A 16,838-nucleotide genomic window follows, 5' to 3' on the forward strand; every position below is an offset into this window, starting at 1 on the left:
TATGTGCATCGAATACCACAATTTAAACAAACCCTTTTTGGTGCAGCTTTTTCTCTGTTCAATACTAAGAAGTATGCATGTCACTTCATTTTCCCAATAATTGTCTCACACAGTACCCCTACTCTATATCACAACAGACACAGAATCAGAGAGATTGCTCTCATCATCATCTTGAAAAAAAAACATTGTTAATCTCTTCCCTGGAGATACCCCTCATGGCATGGGATCTCTATGATCTTTCACAAAATTTGTTTGTAAATAAACCAATTTTTCAATTGCCTAATTTTGGGCATTGACTTGTTACTTTGCCAAAAAGAAATTTACTCAAAATTTGGGATTTTGGGTGAGAAAAAAGAAAGAAATCCCTTAGCTAAGTAAGTGGTGAAAAGTTGAGGAAAATGGAGAGGAAGAAGAATGGACACCCAAACCAATGTCATGGACAATTTTTTCTTCTCATCTGTCCCTCTCTCCTTTTTCGTGGTCTCAAGAAAAGAAGAAACTAAAAAGCATACAAGACAAACCCCTTGATAGCTACAAAACAATATCGATCACCTCACATGAACACATTAATTTACAAATTTCATCAAAAGAAGCAAATACAGAGAGAGAGAGAGAGAACATGGCACTGTAATGGCTGATTCCTCCATTTCAAATTAGCTTGTAGCTTTCTGAAGATGGTTTCTTTTGGTTACATTTTAACACAGGAGGACACCTTCTTCTTCCTCAATTATTCTTACCATATGATGTGCTGCTGCTGCTATGTCATCTACTGATCTCAATTGGCATCCTTCTTCCACCTGCATTTCCAATGTTTCATTCATTTCTTCAATATTGAAAAGAGATTTTTTATTTCTTTCAAAGACAAAACCCGTAAAAAACTTAGTGGTGGACAGCAAGAAATTGATGGAAATAATTTACCTTGAGACTAATGGAGTAAAGAACCAAAGGGTGGAAGTGGGTGAGATTGAGGTGAAGAATGGTGAGGCGAAGGGCCTGCAAGCCAGCAATGAGCTTCAAGAGCTGTCTATGGCTTCTTCTGGACAGAATTCTGAGGTTTGCATGAGTTTCAATCAAAGTGACTTCAATCTCAGCCGAAGAAGCCCTCGATTTCGATGTGAACTTGCTCGAGTTTTGATCCGTTGAATGCATCAACAACTGTGAAAATGATGCGCCTGAAGAAACTGATGAAAACAACTTCCTTCTCACTGAATCTTCATTCTCTTCTTGCATTTCTTTCTCCAAACTTTCCAGCTTCTTCGCTTCTAGTGTTGACAACAGATGCTCCAATTCCTTCACAAACTCAACGGCACCACCCACTATGGATGCTTGGTCACCCTTCAAACGTTGAATCATGAACACAACAAATTCTGTCTAATCAGTCCCTAAACTTTTGTAGTTTCTAATAAAGGATCAAATTTTTCGTTGTGTGTATGACAAATTCGTCATTAGTTTGTATTATTCAAAATTCACATGGTCCTAAAATGTACATTAAACGAATTAACATCAATGACTTAATTAGACACAATTTTAAAAGTTAAAAAATACTTATATCAGAAATTTTGTAGGAAGACTAAATAAACCCAACTAGGAAAGTTTAGACATCTTAAAAACTTTTTGAAATTCAAGCAATAAATAGATAAACTTATAATTTAATAATAATATTGAATTAATAAAAATAAACTATATGCAGTTGAAAATGGCATCTAGCATTGGATACTATCATGATTTTAGGACCTTGCAAACTCTGATTCCTATGAATCTGTCAATTCCAAGCACTAAACTTTCTGTTGATTCTTAGCTTTCTTTCCCTTTTTTCAACCAAGGTGACTATTTTTATTAATTACCCCTAATCTCTCAGTAAAATTTATAATGTAACATGCAATAATCAATAGGGTTAGGAGAAGAGGTCAACTTTTAACAGTAATTTTTTGAATTTTTGGTCTTATGTTTGGTAATTGTGTTGTGTCGACTTGAAAAAGGGAGACAAAATTGAAACTTTCACACAAAATGAATAATTGAACCCCCCAAATAGGATGGAAGAAGGTGGCATTGCTTAATCAATAATTGAATTCCATTTTTAGGCAACATAATGGAGATTCACCAAAAAACTTGAACTCTCTATCTAATTTGCTGAGTGATGAACTTTAATTCAAATTACGTGATGCATTAATTAATTAATGAAACATGCTTAAAGAAAGAGAGGGAGAAAAAAATAAAACAAAAAACAAACAAACCCTTTGAACATAGGATTCAGGCATGAGGGAACGTAAGACAGCAAGATGCTCATTCATCTGTTTACGGCGGTTCCTCTCAACGGCAATGTGTGTCATTCTCTGTGTTTCAGCCTCCTCTTTGTTCTTACAAACTTTAGGCTTTCTCTTCCTCTTCTTCTTCCCTTGTTGAATGCCACTGCCTTCAGCGTCGACGGAGGAGCGGTGTTTATTTCTCGACACAGCGTAATTGGGTTTCAAACGCTCGTCGGAGAAGATCAAGCTGTTCTCCGACGAGTCGGGGTGGCGGTGGGAGTCGTTGCTTGGCGTTGCGGCGATGGTGTCGAAGATGATGAAGTTGAACAAGTCATTGGAATTAGAAAGAGCATCAAGACTCATAGTTTTGCTCAAAGGAAATTAGGGAAGAGATGTATGAGAGGGGAAGATTTTGATTGAGAGAGAAGTGTAAAAATTGTTAAAAGGGTAATGTAAAAGGAAGAGGGTATATAAGGTGCACGTGAGAGGGGCAGGATTGGATTGCTCCAAATATTATATTTCTCTCTCTTTTTTCTTTTTTTTTTCTTTTTTTGTGTCTGTTTTTGCTTAAATTTTCTGTCATCAAAAAAAGTGGAAGCAGAAAGAAAGAAGATACTCTCTTATACTCGATATAGTTTTCTCCTCTCTGATTTCATCATAGAAAGTGCCAAAATTTTGGAGCAGTTTGGACAGAGGGGAGAGATGGTGGGGACCAAAATCCATAGAGACAACTAATTAGCAAAAGCTGTTTTAATTAAATCCCTTCAACCCTACTCTTCTATTTTCAATCCCATTTCATTTTTTAGATTAATGTTTAGCTTTGGATGTTAAAAAAAAATGAAAAATGTGGGCCGATTAGTGACGCATCATGGATATTTATACCTGAAAGGCACGTATGCTCAAAAGTTAATAATATGAACTACTTCATGAATTTCACTAGATTGGCGAGTGATCGAGTGACTTATCACGATTTTTCATTGTATACAAGCCTACCAAATAAGAAATATCTTAGAAAATAAACATCTTAGACGTGAGAATATCAACCTTGAAAATTTAAGAATGAGAGTTAAAAAGAAAGTTGTGTTTAAGACTTTAGAGTTTATAGTGCATGTATAAGGACACTAATCAGTGTGGAAACATGTGTAGTAATATTGAAATTCATTATCTTAAATACGTCCCACAAATTTACAAGACAATCATACTATACTCAAATCTTCATTCCAACTTAAACGGGGCATATGGCGGATGATTGTCTACTATATCATATAGGACCTACGTGAGCCACTTGATCATGACACATGTGCGTCGCAGTCATAACAATAACATAATAATGTCTTCTTTAATTTAAAGTCTAAGATACATGTAACATTTTGTTTTGAAATTTCGTACTCATATGCATCATAGTAACAATTCATTCGACCCCAAATGCAAATCCTAGCTAATAAAGCATTGATTTTGCATTAGATATCATCAGTATTTCATTAAATGAGGAGCACAGAGAATGAAAATGAAAATGAAAGAAAGATTCAAGGGAAAGGGAAGAGAAAGAGAAATCCATTTTTGGGTAGAGAGAGAAAATGGGAAGAGAAATGGAATCATCTGCTTGAGAAGAGAAGAGTTGAAGTTGAAACGTGGTCCAATGTGTCAGCCCAATCCATGTGATCATCAGCTTCGGAAAAAGTACAATACAGAAAAAAAAAACAATATTACTATTTTCTTTTCTTTTCTTTTCTTTTTTCCTTTTTTCAAAAATTTCATTTTTTTGTTTATTGTCGCGTTGGATATAGAATTTTGTCTGTGGTATTTAAAAGAAAAATGGTATAGGAACAAAAATTAATAACATAAGACATTGAAGAATGAGCTGTTGAGTTTGTAATTTTGCGATGAAGAAAATATGAAAATAAAAGTAATAAAAATAGGAAGTTGACAAGTGGTTGGAATAACAATGTTGCATGTTATGGGAAATGGGACCATCAGTTTCCATTCTAAAATTTGCAACATTTTTCTGTAAATTTCCCAATTCTATTCCATATGTTTTCTTTTTCTTCAAGAATTGTATGAATTTGAAACTATGGAATTCTGACATATTTTGCCTCTATATTGTCTTTCTTTTCTTTTCTTTTTTTTTTTTTTTGGGTATGATTTGTTCCTCAATATCTAAGGCCCAGAAATCTGGGAAAATGGTTGCCTTAGCCTTGTTTACAACTGGATTGGGCTTTGGATTAATGGGCCTAACAGCATTCATTCAGTTCATATGGCGCAGCTTCGAGGAATTTCTGCTGTTGTAATGCATTTTTTGAGGATCATTACGGAATTTTAAGAGATAATTCTATACAAAAACTTTAACTATAACAATTGTTATAATTATGTAAGTTCTAATTGTAAAAGTTAAATTCTAACGTTGGTTGGATAACAATTTTGTTTTAAAGTTATATTATTTGTTTATTCACAGCCTGTTGACTTTTAAAAATACATTTCAATTCTTAGTTAAAGTAGTTAATAATAATAATAAGTTTTTAAAACAACTTTTTTTTTTTTATTTTCAAATTTTGATTTAGATTTTGAAAACGTTTTTAATAAGTAGATAGCAAAACATAAGTAAAAATATTTATAATTTTCAAACATAAAAAATGAAACAAGTTATCAATTGGCCCTAAAATTTTTAGAAGTATAAATTTTTAGGACAGTTGCTATTATGACCCAAAAAAAGTTAAAGAAAATAGTACATTTAACCTCAACATTTAAGTTTTGTAAATATTGCAAAAATATTAAAAGAAAAAACAAATGCCTAAATAATAAAGTGGCAAATATACTCTAAAGTCGAAAACAAAGTTTAAATGGTTATCTGATTTTGATATAACTCTAGTATATCTGTAATATGTATGTGCTAATCTGACTTTTTTTGATTTAGCATATTCGTATAACTATGATATCGGTGCGTTGATATATTATTGATATACGTCTCATATATACTTTTAATATGATTATCTAATTTTAATATATCTCTTATATACCTACACTATGTATGTCATGATCTACCTCATTGATTTACCAATCATTTACTATTGATTAACCTTTGGTTTACTATTGATTTACCTTATTAATATGTTTTATGAAATATTACATTTGATTTACCATTGATTTACTAATATGTCGATTAATTTTGTTCCATGTTGAAATAAATGATGCAAACCAGGAGAAACAAAACCAAAATTAATTCAAACAAGGTTGATCTGAACCATGCATGTCCAAAAAGATATGACAAGGAGTTTGATTATATATTAAAAAGAAAACTGTATATTTAATCTTATGTTTGTCAATTTGTGGATAATATCACGTTTTTCCACCCTTATTTATTAAGACAATAATGATTCAGTAATTTTTGAATTTGAAGTTCCCTCTCATACTTAACATGTTGCTGTTCTTATGCTAATGTACCACTGATATATGTTTCATGTATGTTATTGATATACTTTTGATATGATTCTCTTGTTCTGATATAGTTATGATATACTTTTACCTGCTACAATCTATCTTTTTTATTTACATTTGATCTGTCATATTGATAAAACTACGATATATGTTAAGGGGAATAACAAGAGTTTTAAAAATAAAAATTCAAATTTTTTATAAAATAAGAAGAGGTGGAGAAGATTATCTAAAAGAAACTCAGAAAATGGACTTAACATTTAACATCTCATACATACATACGAGGTATATCATAAGAATACAAAATTCAGAAGTACATACATTAAATATATATTAAAGATATATACATTACATTAGGGTAAAATTGAAATAATAAAATATCCAAATTTTTTTTAGTATTTTAGCATAAATGAAACGCGATAGATAAAAGATCTAAATATTGTTCATACTACATTCTTAAGTCTAAAAAATTGTCGCTTTCTTTTCTCTCTAATAAGAACAACTACTCTCTCAATAACTCCCACTTTCCCTATCTAAAAGCTCCCACTTTCTCTCTGAAAAAGTTCCTCTTTCTCTATCCAGAAAATGTCTCATTCTCTCTCTAAAGCATGTCTCTTGGCTCTATAAAATATGCCTCTTTCTTTTGCAAAAAAAAAAAAAAAAAAAAAATAGCACATTTCTCTCCAGAAAGAATAAAAAACTTACTTCCACGTTCTCACTCTGAAAAAAGTTCCTAATACTCTCTAACAAAATTTCTCTCCCATTATGTTATATTTTTACTTCAAGTACAATACAACAAATGTGAAAATATGATATTGAACCTAAAAGTAAAATGTCAACGGTTGAACTATATTATGGACTAATCCGTCAACTTGGCTTCTCTCACATTACATTAAATTACTATTTTAATTTTTTAAATTAGAATTTTTAATATTCAACTTTAAAAATGTGCTGATTCTATTTGAATATTTTATTTTATGTATCAAGATGTGTTTATGAGTGATTTTAACCTAACAAAATAATTTTTTTTTATTATCAAAATTACTTCCTTTATCATTGATATGTTTGACAAATTAAAAAGTTTTTACATTGATTTGTAGGTATATGTTTCTTTTTTCAAAATCACTGCATCTTTGACTTATCAAAAATTATTCTTTAAAATTTATAAAAATTCAAAGGCTGGGAGTTCGTGAAATTTATATCCAATAGGCTTCTGATTTTTTTTTTCTGAAAAAAAAAACTTACTAAACGTTATATTAAAAGTTACATGAACTGATTAGATACACTAAGGACAAAATTTTTAAAATTGAAGTAGGAAACTTATAATAGAAACTATTATCTTCTTCTAACTTTTTTTCTTCCAAACATCGAGTATTCTATCAACTTCTTATTTTCAAAGGAAGGAAGAGGAAATCAGGATACAAAACACCTATCACCATCAAATCTATAGTTGAATCTCCATCCCAACCCACAATTGACCAACTAAGAAAACTAACGAATGGTATGTTAAACGCATTCAAGAACATCTTATTTTCCTGAGGAACAAAAAAAAGCTTTCTCAAAGATCCATAAAGGAAAAAAGAAATATGATTACATCCGAAACGATTAAGCTGAGAACCTAAAGAACTAGTTGTTATGTTACGGGTACAAAAATTGGAAGAGATGGAAAAAAAAAAAAGAAAAGGAAGATTAATCATGGAGGTTGGCGTGATGAGATTCAGAGACCTCCAAAAAGCCACCGGCGGTGCTGGGATTCCGCGAGAACTCTTCGAAAGTGACGCAGCTGCCGGTCCAGTTATGGCCTCGTATGATCTTAATCTTTATATGCTCCGGAAGTCTCAAGGTGTGCCTGTCCTCCGCCTCCGCCTCAGCCTCCTCGCCTCTGCTTTTCTTCACAATGGAATGCCCTGTGGAGTGCGATCTGGAGAATTTCGTGACGCTCTCCTCTGTTTTGTCGTTGGGATCCGGGGGCGGAGGTTCGTCGTCGTCGTCGTCGTCGCGGTCGATGTCGATGCTAATGGCGTCCTCAATCGACTCGTGGTCGCTCCGGGGGTTGGGGGAGTTTTGGGGAGGGGAGGAGTCGAGATTGCGGCGGCAAACAGGGCAGGTCTTGTGGGATTGGAGCCAGAGGTCGATGCACTCCTGGTGGAAGACGTGGCAGCAGGCGGTGAGGAGGCGGAGGAAGCTCTGGTCCTCGAATTCGAGGAGGCAGATGGCGCATTCGAGGCCGAATTTGTCCTGGCGGAAGTCTTTGATGCCGGAGTAGGGGAAGGTGGGGAAGGATTTGATGAGGAGGGGGTCGAGGCCGGCGGCGGCGGGGGGGGAGGAGGAGGGGCCGAGGAGGTTGCCGGAGGGGCTGCGGCGGAGGTTGCGGGAGTGGAGGATGCTCTCCATGACGCAGCGGCAGAAGTAGATGGAGAAGAAGCCGATGAAGAGGAAGACGAGGAGGATTAGGGTTAGGATGATGGTGAGAGGGGGGGGTGTTTTCTTGGGGAGTGAAGATCGGGCGGGGAAGATCGGAAGAAGACATTGGCCGGCCGGAGAAAATGGTGGTCCGGCACAACAACAACAACGACGACGACGATCAGTGGAAGCAGAGACAGAGACAGAAAGGTGTTTTGAATAATCTCATCACGACTCGCTCCCATACGAATGCTTTGTGGCTCTGCTTCTCTGTCGTCTCCCATACACCCAAAAACAACACCCTTCGTCTCTCCACTTTTTGTGGAGTTTCATACAAATGGGAATTACACCTGCCATGCAAACCTAAATTAAATTAACTCATTCTCTATTTCTACTATGCTTCTCTTCCTCCAACTTAAAATTCTTGGGTGTGCTATTCCCAATAAATTAAATCAACTTTCAGTTCGGTTTTATGTGTCAGACTACTATTTCAGTAATGTGTCTAATCCAAATATGTTAAAAAGAATAAGTCTTTTTTTTTATTATTTTTAAAAAATTATGCTTCTTTTCTTACTATTTCTTTGGTAACACTAACATATATGAATTGTTGTCCAAATTTTTTGGTTTACTTTTTAAAGCTTGGCTTGAATTTTAAAAACACTTTAAAACAAATTATATAACGAGGCAAAAAAACATACGAGTGGAAATAGTGTTTCTAAGCTTAATTTTTTTTTAAGAAAATTAGCATCATGAAAATTATACCTCAAATGTTTGAATTCTATTTTGATTTACCAACTCAGATTATAATTGTCCAAGGATAGTAGGTTCGAATCCAATATGTAATATTCCTTAATTTAAAAAAAAGGGTTTCATTTTGATTTAATTAACCATTTTCTTGCTTAATTTATTTTGTTTTTTTTTAACTATTTTTTTGGGTTCTGTCTGTTAAACCTTTGTTTAAAAATCTCATGTAATCCTTTTCAGTACATCTTAATACTGTATTTAATTTGAAAAAAAATATAGTTCTAAGAATAACTCAAAACTTATGAGCTTTTAGTAGTCACTGAGGATCCTTGAATTAACATCATTCTCTCCATTTTAAATGCAAAATATGTTGTATTTCCAGAGACAAAGTATGCAATTTCACAAGTAACCTAAAACTTTATCACATGCGCTAATCCAAGCATAACTTGGTAAATAAAACACCCACAACCTTTACCAACTTTTTGTAAAGGTGAATGTTCGATTCCTACTTTGCATTTATTAAACTAAAAAGAAAAAAAAAAGAAAGTTTTATCATATGCTCGTCCCGAGCCTCGAGAAGACATAACAACCGTAACCATTATGAAACTATTGCGAGCTACAACACATTATACAAAAAAGGAGCAATTGTAACAGTCTAACTTAACTACCAACACTACACTAGGATCATCAGCAGTCACAATGTCAGTGTAAAAATTGCTGCCTCATTTGTAGGACTCATATTCCCATTACAAATAAGGTTAAAAACTTTCCCAGAAGACACAGAAGAATTATCCAATGATGATGATCTGGGAAGGGGACAATCATACATTTTTCTTTTCTTACAGAAATAACAACACTAACAGATAAAAGATCTGAAATGAAGAGGGTTTGGATATGGATATAAGAAATGAACCAACCAAAACTCCACCCCAACGAACAGATTAATCTTCATCTGCCAAATGCTCATGAGAGACAAAGTCCATCATGATGCCTGTTAAAACTATGGAACTTTAAGTTCTTGTTATTCATGTTCAGAAATTGCTCAGTCGATACCATCTTACTCGTTGTCGTCGATCCAGTCACCGTATATCCTACTGATTTTATCGGGACCCTTCCACTTCTGATGAGTTCTCTGCCCTGCCCTTTGAATCACAATGGTTGACCTTTGTGATGGAACTGCAACATGATAAACGTCTGAATGAGGAACTGAAGGAACAGAAGCAACCACGGTGTCGCCCGGAGCTTTTGGCAACACTCCCTGTTTTGGGTCAGGAGGAGCAGACGAAGAATCTCTAGCTTCCGTCTCCATAAGCCCACCACCATAACGGTGCAATTCTGTAGTGGTCAATTCAGAGTATCAAAACTAAGCACCACCAAAACTATCTTCCATGTAATCAATGTAGAACTCATTCAACATTCGTTTTGTTCAACAAGACCCAAAACTATTCTCACATTTTCCGGTCTAATCGACTCACTCAACCTATATCAAAGCTCAGATAAGTACTGGTGACTCAAATAAACTAAACATGAAAAATAAAGTGAAAGATTAAAAGCATAGTTAAAAATACATGACAACAAGGGGTTAATTAGAGTAGCCACAGCATTTAGTCACCGAGTTGGTCCCGAACTTAGACACTTTGTCAACATAATGCTCTCTGTGCCAGATTTCTAAGATCCTATACCTTCTCAAAACACTCCCAGGCAAAAGTAAGCCTTTTGTTATTCACTGACAAGCGTATTTGATAAACAATAGCATTATGGTTTCTTTGAAAAATTTCCTCATATTCCCCAAAGTCATATAAGTTTCACATTTTATATGACGAGCAAAATCTTCGGCACAATAGTAGTAGAAGAATTAAACAACAGAATATACAAATGACCCCTTCAGTTAAGAGAGTGAGTTTAGAAAGGCGATTGAGGAGTCCTAGACCCTAAGCAAAGAATGATCTATTCCAGTAACTCTGAAAAATATATCTTTGCAGTGCATTGGTTTCGGAATCTTGAAAGTTGAAAGACAATCCTATATTATTGGACAACACAGAATAATACATGGCAAATACAAACGGAGTGTGAATGGAAGGGATTTAAGATCTAAGGCATTTACGTGTTGCAGAAACAAACTTAAGCTACAAACGGAACCATTTTCCTTTAAATCATAACTGAGGTCAAGCAGATTGAGCAGGGGTATCTTATGGGGCCTGGTAAGAGCACGAGCACATTTTTTTAAAGAAATTAGAAATACTTTACTCTTCATCCAGGCTTGGGCATTAGAGTGCCGAGTGCTGACAGACTAAGTGATTGAAAAGATAATGGAAGCTATACGGACAATCCAAGAAGAGGTGGTTTCATGAAGAAAAGGTCTAAGGGGTGAAATTGATGCAGATTTCATCCAAGACACCAACAATCTTTGAGAGACTAGATAGACATAATCCTTCCTAATCTTTTTTTATAGGAGCACTGACCTTTATAATGACCCATATACAACCATTTTATTAACAGCAGGAAAATATGGAAACTATGAGGAAACGTACCAGCAGCACCATGAGCAAAATGGCATTTGTTTCCAAACGGGCAATATCCTGTCAACTCCCACTTGTTACAAATCCTTGTTTTCCAATTCGAAGGCTTGATGTTGGATCCATTGCCTGAACTGCCGCCGCCGCAGCCGCTGTACCCACCAGGACCCAAGCTTATTGCCACACTCTCTCGATTCTTTGACTGCTCATCGTGAAGAAACGTACAGCTATCCCCATACGGACAGCCTTCCTCAGTGTAAAACTTCTTGCAATGTCGACCTTTATACGACCTCTGCGACTCGGAACCAAAATTTGAAGTCCCGAGTGAAGGAATCTGAAATTCCTCCCTCGGCTCTAACAATACCGCCTTCTCTTCCTCATGGGCGGCCACAATCTCCTGCTACCAAGACTTAATGCAATGAGGAACTTGTGATACTATCCATCCAATTCCAAGGACAAGCGGAATTATAAACAGCAGTATAGACTATAGCAGTATTTAGAATGGTTACACTCTCAGCCAACTAACAAACTGAACTAACCAATCCAACTAGACATTTCAGCAGTCAAGCTAACTATTGAACAGAGGTAATAACTAAAATTAACTATTAACTAGGAACTAATCCTAATACCTGCCAATTCGGTGGCGGCCGCCTGAGCTCCTCAATGCTATGAGCGAAATTGCAATTTGTGATGTAAGGGCAGGTTCCAGCGCGGAATTTGCAGCAGAGTTTGGTCTTGAAGAACATTTTCCCTATCGCTTTTGATCGATTCGAGGACGTAACATCCTGCGAGTTTCTCGATTTCTTGTTCGGGGGTTCGCTTCCGGACCGGCTTTGGGATTGCCTTTGATCATAACTCGAATTCGAAGGCGTATCCCCATCACCGCCATTGTTCCAAGCTCTGTATTCGTCTTCGGTTGCCCAAACTTCGCCGGGCCAATTGTCGGTGCTCGTCCCGGGGATCACATGGACTACGTTTCCCCCACTATAATCCATACCAAATAAGTTCACCCACCACGAAAATCAACAAATTCGTGCTTCCAGAGAACTACAAAATCACCAAATTATCACGCACAAAACCCTAATTGCAAAAACATGGTCAGCAAACCATATAAACGCTAAAGTTTCTCCAGCTCGGAAAACTTTTCAGGACTTTAAAATGGGTTTCTTCAACCTCGAAAGAACACCAGTTCTGTACGAGTTTTGAGCTCAGAAACTACCCATTATAGGATGAAAGAACTTCCTCCAAAAATGAAAATAGCAAGTACAACAGATCGAAGACCGGAACTGAAAGATGAAGTTACTACCAAGATCGCACAGATCTACGACCATCATAAATATTACAAAAGAAAGGAAAAAAAAAAAAAAAGGAAAATTACAAGAACAAACGAGCGGAAAACAAGGCCGGTGGGTTTAAAAATCAAAGGAAAATAGATAAGAGTAGAGGTAGATTTGGACCGCGATAAAAATGATGAGATAACTTGAAAGATGAGGAAGAGCTGGATTTCCAAATCCAGAGCGGAATCAGAGGGATAATTTTGTAAATGAAACTACTTCGCTTGTCTCTCTCTCTGTTTTTTTTTTTCTTTTTTTTTTTCCAGTAAAATTTTGTACCTTCTCCAAATTAATTGAAAAGTAACATTTTCTGTTGTAATCATCAAATTTTGAAAATTATAAATAGATTTAAAAAGACATCATTAAATTGATTCATAATTTACAAAATATTAAGTTATAAATAACATCACTGTATTTTAACTTACATTATTCTATAACAAAAATCACAAACCATTGCACTTTAAAAAGTTTTAAGTTTGGAATACTGATTTAAATTTTCTATATTTATGTGACCCGTAAGAAATTATGTTATCTTTTTAAATAGTGATATAATGAGATATTAAGTATAAAGATTGTTCCTCGTAGAAATGTAAGATGCTTTAATGATTTTACTACATATGTGACCCCGAATATATAGATTAACAATTTCTATATCAAACTATTAGATTAATATATCAAAATGTTGAGAGAAAATCATATTTGATGTTAAATAAAATGGGTTAAGCCTAAATAATTTTATACAGGGGAAGTGTTATTCATGAATTTGTAGAAATTAGATTTATGCAACTTCATGCAACCAATGAGTATCAAACAAACCACAAACCCACTTCACTTTCTAAGAATATCTTTCCTTATATCTGTTTCCCATTGAATGGGCGATCTCTTTTTCGTTTGATCATAAAAAGTTTGTAAGATAATACACAACAAAAATAAAAAAGCACACTTTTTTTCTTTGGAATTTGAGAAATATTTGCTTACCATCTTTAAGTTTCAAAAAGAGCAACAATTGGAACTAACTTAAGAGTTGAGCATTTAGCAATATCAAATAAGGCTTCATTGGTGAAGGCAACAATGTCCTCACGGTCTGAGAACACATTCTACATTATGAAAGACAGTAACATTTTGATCTTGAGAATGTACCAAACGAAGAGTAGATAATGTAAACCAACAGTGGTGGTCCAAAAAGATATGCCCGTTTTTGGAAGTTGCCTCCATGCTGTAGAAAATTGGAGGAGATCGCTTAGTTACCCTCATATTTTGGATCAGCCATCACATAGTGATATGCTATTACCAATACAAATATAAAGATCCCGAGAAAATTTGCAAAGAAGCCGAGATCTTGATCGTCAAACATCTGTAACAAAGAATATCAGCTTCAAATAAAGGTCGGATCAAATATGAATTCAGATTGACATAGAACAGTGGCAATATCAACAAATAAAATAATAAGCATTCCACTATTACAGAAAAGAAAAACTCATGTAGCCAAAACTAGCAGATTTCTAACCAATTTCACATCTTAAAATTGTGTAGATAGATATTACAACAAGCGCATAAAATAAATTCATAAACACATGGAATGTGCTCTTATCTCTAGGGCACTCAAACAATAACATAATATCAGCAGAAATAATCTCCACCAAGTTTCTTTTCCTCCCCATTCAATTCAGTAATTGGTTCCACCCCCCATTTTAACCTTCTTTTTTTTTTTTTTGATATCCGTGTGTCGGGACCAGCTTGCATGCACCTCGACTATTCACGGGCCAACTGTCTGACCCTACTACATTTAGTTGACAAGGAAACTCGTCGAATATTAAATCCTAGGTAGGTGGCTACATGATTTGAACCCATTCCTTCTAAGTCTTTTGCTATTTACATTGGCCCCCCATTTTACCCTTCTACAAACGCTATTATAGGCAATTAAGACTCTAAACCCAGAAGAGCCAGTTCTCAGATTCACTGAAATCTCCAAGTGGCCCGTAAACCAGGTATGTATACAAAATCTTTATAACAAAATCCATGTGTTTTATATATTAAATAATGTCAAACATCTAGTATAGATGAAGTTACTGGCTGTTCTTTACTCCTCTAGAGTTCCTTACCCTTTCACTTCCCTCACTCAGTCTCTTCCACGGCACTCTCCTCTCTGAAGGTATATCTAGGAACTAGACAGCGCAAAGCAAGTATCTACACCACCATTCTAGAGTTAATACTGTGTAGAAATAATGTAAGAACTTAATAATATCAGCATATTATTGACACATTGGTAAATCTTATCTAAAATGCATAAGACAAGCTATGTTATACCTTGTACCTACTATGAAAATGCTAAAAAAATATTCCCGATTCTGCAAAGAAAGAACAACCATAGATTTCATCATGATGCAGATTGCAATAAGCATTCCCTTTTTCAGCAGGAGAAATCAGAGTTCCCATGTCAAAGAATGAAGTAATTTCAAAGAAGAGTACACCAAAATCCAGTCAATCCAGCAACAAGCTCACTTCATGTTATAATTTTACTAAAAAGGACACAATTCATGTTTGGCATACCCAAGATGGAACAGATCTACTTCACGAAGTTTGTGTTCCATCTGATTAGTCGTTCAGAACATCAAGCTCTTTAAAGCAAACCATACTACCAAAGTTGAGAGTCAATGGCATAAACCTTTTTTTTTTTCTGAGTTCCACAAGGTGGAATCGAATTATCGACCTTTAAGATGGTAAGAGCGGCCTTATCTACTGTGTTCAAATTGACATCAATACGATAAACCTAAGTTACCCATTGTGGTTTTCTAACCGCATTTTGCTATGTACATCAAAATGGCATTTTGTGTGCAGAATCAAATTTCTCCAGAAAGTCTCTGAAATTGGAATACCACAAATTGGCTGACTAAAAAGCCAATCAAAATAACCCTTAGACCTTAAATAATCAAAATAAGCAACAATCGAAAATATAAGAATGGTCATATTCCAATCGTAGCTAAACAGTCAGCGGTTATCAGTTAGGAATCATGTCTAAGCAGCTACAGAAAAGGGGAAAATTATTCCAAAAAAAAAAGATGGAAATAATAATTAAAAAAAATTACATCCACAGAAACCCGACAGACACAAGAATTAGGGTTTTGTCTCTGAATTCTGAAGGGAATCACTACGTGAGCTCCATAGATCTGATTGATTTCAGCAAAATTACGCAATAAAAATCCATGGACTCGAGATTGAGGTGTGAGAAAAATGTAAATAAAAATAGAATACGAAACAAGAAGTGAATTACTCTGATTAGTCGTCCAGTTGCCTTCGAAAGAAGATGAAAATTAGTCGCGTCGAGCGGTCAGGTCAGCGACTCTGGGAGGCAGGAGCTACTTCGGGAAGAAGAAAGGGACCAGTAAAAATTAATTAGGGGCTCAAATTAAGCTCTCGGGGCCTTTTTTTAAATATCAAATATTTTGGGGCGCTATTTATAATTCTGAATGACTGTATATCTCAACCAATGTTAAAGTAAAAGGGAAAATTACATTTTTTGTTATAGAGAAATAAATATATTTCTTCCACACAGTTGTCTTATTCCCCGCCGTCACAGATTAAGGATTGAGTAGAATTTCCTCCTTTGAGATTGGCCCATTATTATCTTTAAAATCTATAGTAAAAGTGGCTCCCCAGGAAACTACTGTCATGTCCTAAGATGGAACTACTACGATGGTATTCTGGTGAATTTTCATGCCTTCATTACACCTCTTCTCCCATTCTAATTTGTCGATAACGAAGCCCCTAAGTTTAGGATGGTCAAAAACATCCTCACAATCTTTTGTAGTATGACCTACCTAACTATAATGGTAGCATAAATCTATCAATCGTTACAGGTTTCTTATCTAAAAAAAATATATCAATCGTTCATAGTGTGTTGGTATCTAGTAGTTCTCGTTGGACCATCGAGATTAACTTTTGTTCTCCACTTAGAGGTTTATGGATATTAATTGAGACACGGACCCTCGAAGTACCCGCACCAACAAATTCTATCTCGGAGGAAGTGTCAATCCGTTTATCTTCTCCAAGAGAAGGGAGAAATGAGAAGATATTTTTAACGTTCAAAGTGAACATTGGGAGAGAAAAGAAGCTTACCTATTAGGTAAATATCTAGACATTTTCCAGTTCCAGTAATAGTCGAAGCA

At 35.1% G+C, this 16,838-nt stretch overlaps 4 protein-coding genes across 7 annotated transcripts; all 4 read right to left on the reverse strand.

Annotated features, from left to right (window-relative positions):
• Positions 1–415: 415 nt before the first annotated feature.
• On the reverse strand, positions 416–2,799 carry BHLH071 (beta HLH protein 71). Its single transcript, XM_022304059.2, has 3 exons — positions 2,235–2,799; positions 919–1,335; positions 416–797 (listed from the first exon to the last, which is right to left on the reverse strand). Exons 1-3 carry the CDS (start codon positions 2,607–2,609, stop codon positions 696–698), a joined length of 894 nt encoding a protein of 297 aa, XP_022159751.1. The 5' UTR covers positions 2,610–2,799; the 3' UTR covers positions 416–695.
• Positions 2,800–7,177: 4,378 nt separating this feature from the next.
• Positions 7,178–8,201, reverse strand: LOC148211044 (RING-H2 finger protein ATL29-like). Its single transcript, XM_088125848.1, has one exon. It carries the CDS (start codon positions 8,067–8,069, stop codon positions 7,365–7,367), a length of 705 nt encoding a protein of 234 aa, XP_087981974.1. The 5' UTR covers positions 8,070–8,201; the 3' UTR covers positions 7,178–7,364.
• A 1,323-nt stretch (positions 8,202–9,524) lies between these two features.
• On the reverse strand, positions 9,525–12,858 carry LOC111026094 (Zinc finger (CCCH-type) family protein). Of its 2 annotated transcripts, none has more exons than XM_022304075.2 (3): positions 11,968–12,858; positions 11,354–11,738; positions 9,525–10,157 (listed from the first exon to the last, which is right to left on the reverse strand). In XM_022304075.2, the coding sequence occupies exons 1-3, from the start codon at positions 12,331–12,333 to the stop codon at positions 9,880–9,882; spliced, it is 1,029 nt and encodes a 342-aa protein (XP_022159767.1). In that variant the 5' UTR covers positions 12,334–12,858; the 3' UTR covers positions 9,525–9,879. The 2 variants fall into 2 exon arrangements, with proteins under 2 accessions (XP_022159767.1, XP_022159768.1); XM_022304076.2 differs by having other exon boundaries at positions 11,354–11,735; positions 11,968–12,855.
• Positions 12,859–13,703: 845 nt separating this feature from the next.
• Positions 13,704–16,105, reverse strand: LOC111004505 (dolichyl-diphosphooligosaccharide--protein glycosyltransferase subunit 4A). 3 transcript variants are annotated; one of them, XM_088125717.1, is made up of 3 exons: positions 15,944–16,105; positions 14,980–15,020; positions 13,704–14,026 (listed from the first exon to the last, which is right to left on the reverse strand). In XM_088125717.1, the coding sequence occupies exon 3, from the start codon at positions 14,024–14,026 to the stop codon at positions 13,913–13,915; it is 114 nt and encodes a 37-aa protein (XP_087981843.1). In that variant the 5' UTR covers positions 14,980–15,020; positions 15,944–16,105; the 3' UTR covers positions 13,704–13,912. The 3 variants fall into 3 exon arrangements, with proteins under 3 accessions (XP_087981843.1, XP_022131245.1, XP_087981844.1); XM_022275553.2 differs by lacking the exon at positions 14,980–15,020 and adding an exon at positions 15,759–15,839 and having other exon boundaries at positions 15,944–16,104; XM_088125718.1 differs by lacking the exon at positions 14,980–15,020 and having other exon boundaries at positions 15,944–15,952.
• Between the last annotated feature and the right edge of the window lie 733 nt (positions 16,106–16,838).

The sequence above is a fragment of the Momordica charantia genome (assembly GCF_013281855.1).
Source record: "Momordica charantia cultivar OHB3-1 chromosome 6 unlocalized genomic scaffold, Mcharantia_2.0 BLBB01000006.1, whole genome shotgun sequence".
Lineage (NCBI taxonomy): Eukaryota > Viridiplantae > Streptophyta > Magnoliopsida > Cucurbitales > Cucurbitaceae > Momordica > Momordica charantia.

What these genes read in the sequence shown, in the direction of transcription:
- BHLH071 (XM_022304059.2), bottom strand. Translation starts at nt 2,609, where the DNA reads ATGAGTCTTGATGCTCTTTCTAATTCCAATGACTTGTTCAACTTCATC. An exon ending in CTGAATCCTATGTTCAAAGG is followed by an intron (nt 1,336 to 2,234) that starts GTTTGTTTGTTT and finishes CAACGTTTGAAG; the next exon opens with GGTGACCAAGCATCCATAGT. An exon ending in TTTACTCCATTAGTCTCAAG is followed by an intron (nt 798 to 918) that starts GTAAATTATTTC and finishes TTGGAAATGCAG; the next exon opens with GTGGAAGAAGGATGCCAATT.
- LOC148211044 (XM_088125848.1), bottom strand. Translation starts at nt 8,069, where the DNA reads ATGGAGAGCATCCTCCACTCCCGCAACCTCCGCCGCAGCCCCTCCGGC.
- LOC111026094 (XM_022304075.2), bottom strand. Translation starts at nt 12,333, where the DNA reads ATGGATTATAGTGGGGGAAACGTAGTCCATGTGATCCCCGGGACGAGC. An exon ending in GGCCGCCACCGAATTGGCAG is followed by an intron (nt 11,739 to 11,967) that starts GTATTAGGATTA and finishes AAGTCTTGGTAG; the next exon opens with CAGGAGATTGTGGCCGCCCA. An exon ending in TTTTGCTCATGGTGCTGCTG is followed by an intron (nt 10,158 to 11,353) that starts GTACGTTTCCTC and finishes TGACCACTACAG; the next exon opens with AATTGCACCGTTATGGTGGT.
- LOC111004505 (XM_088125717.1), bottom strand. Translation starts at nt 14,026, where the DNA reads ATGTTTGACGATCAAGATCTCGGCTTCTTTGCAAATTTTCTCGGGATC.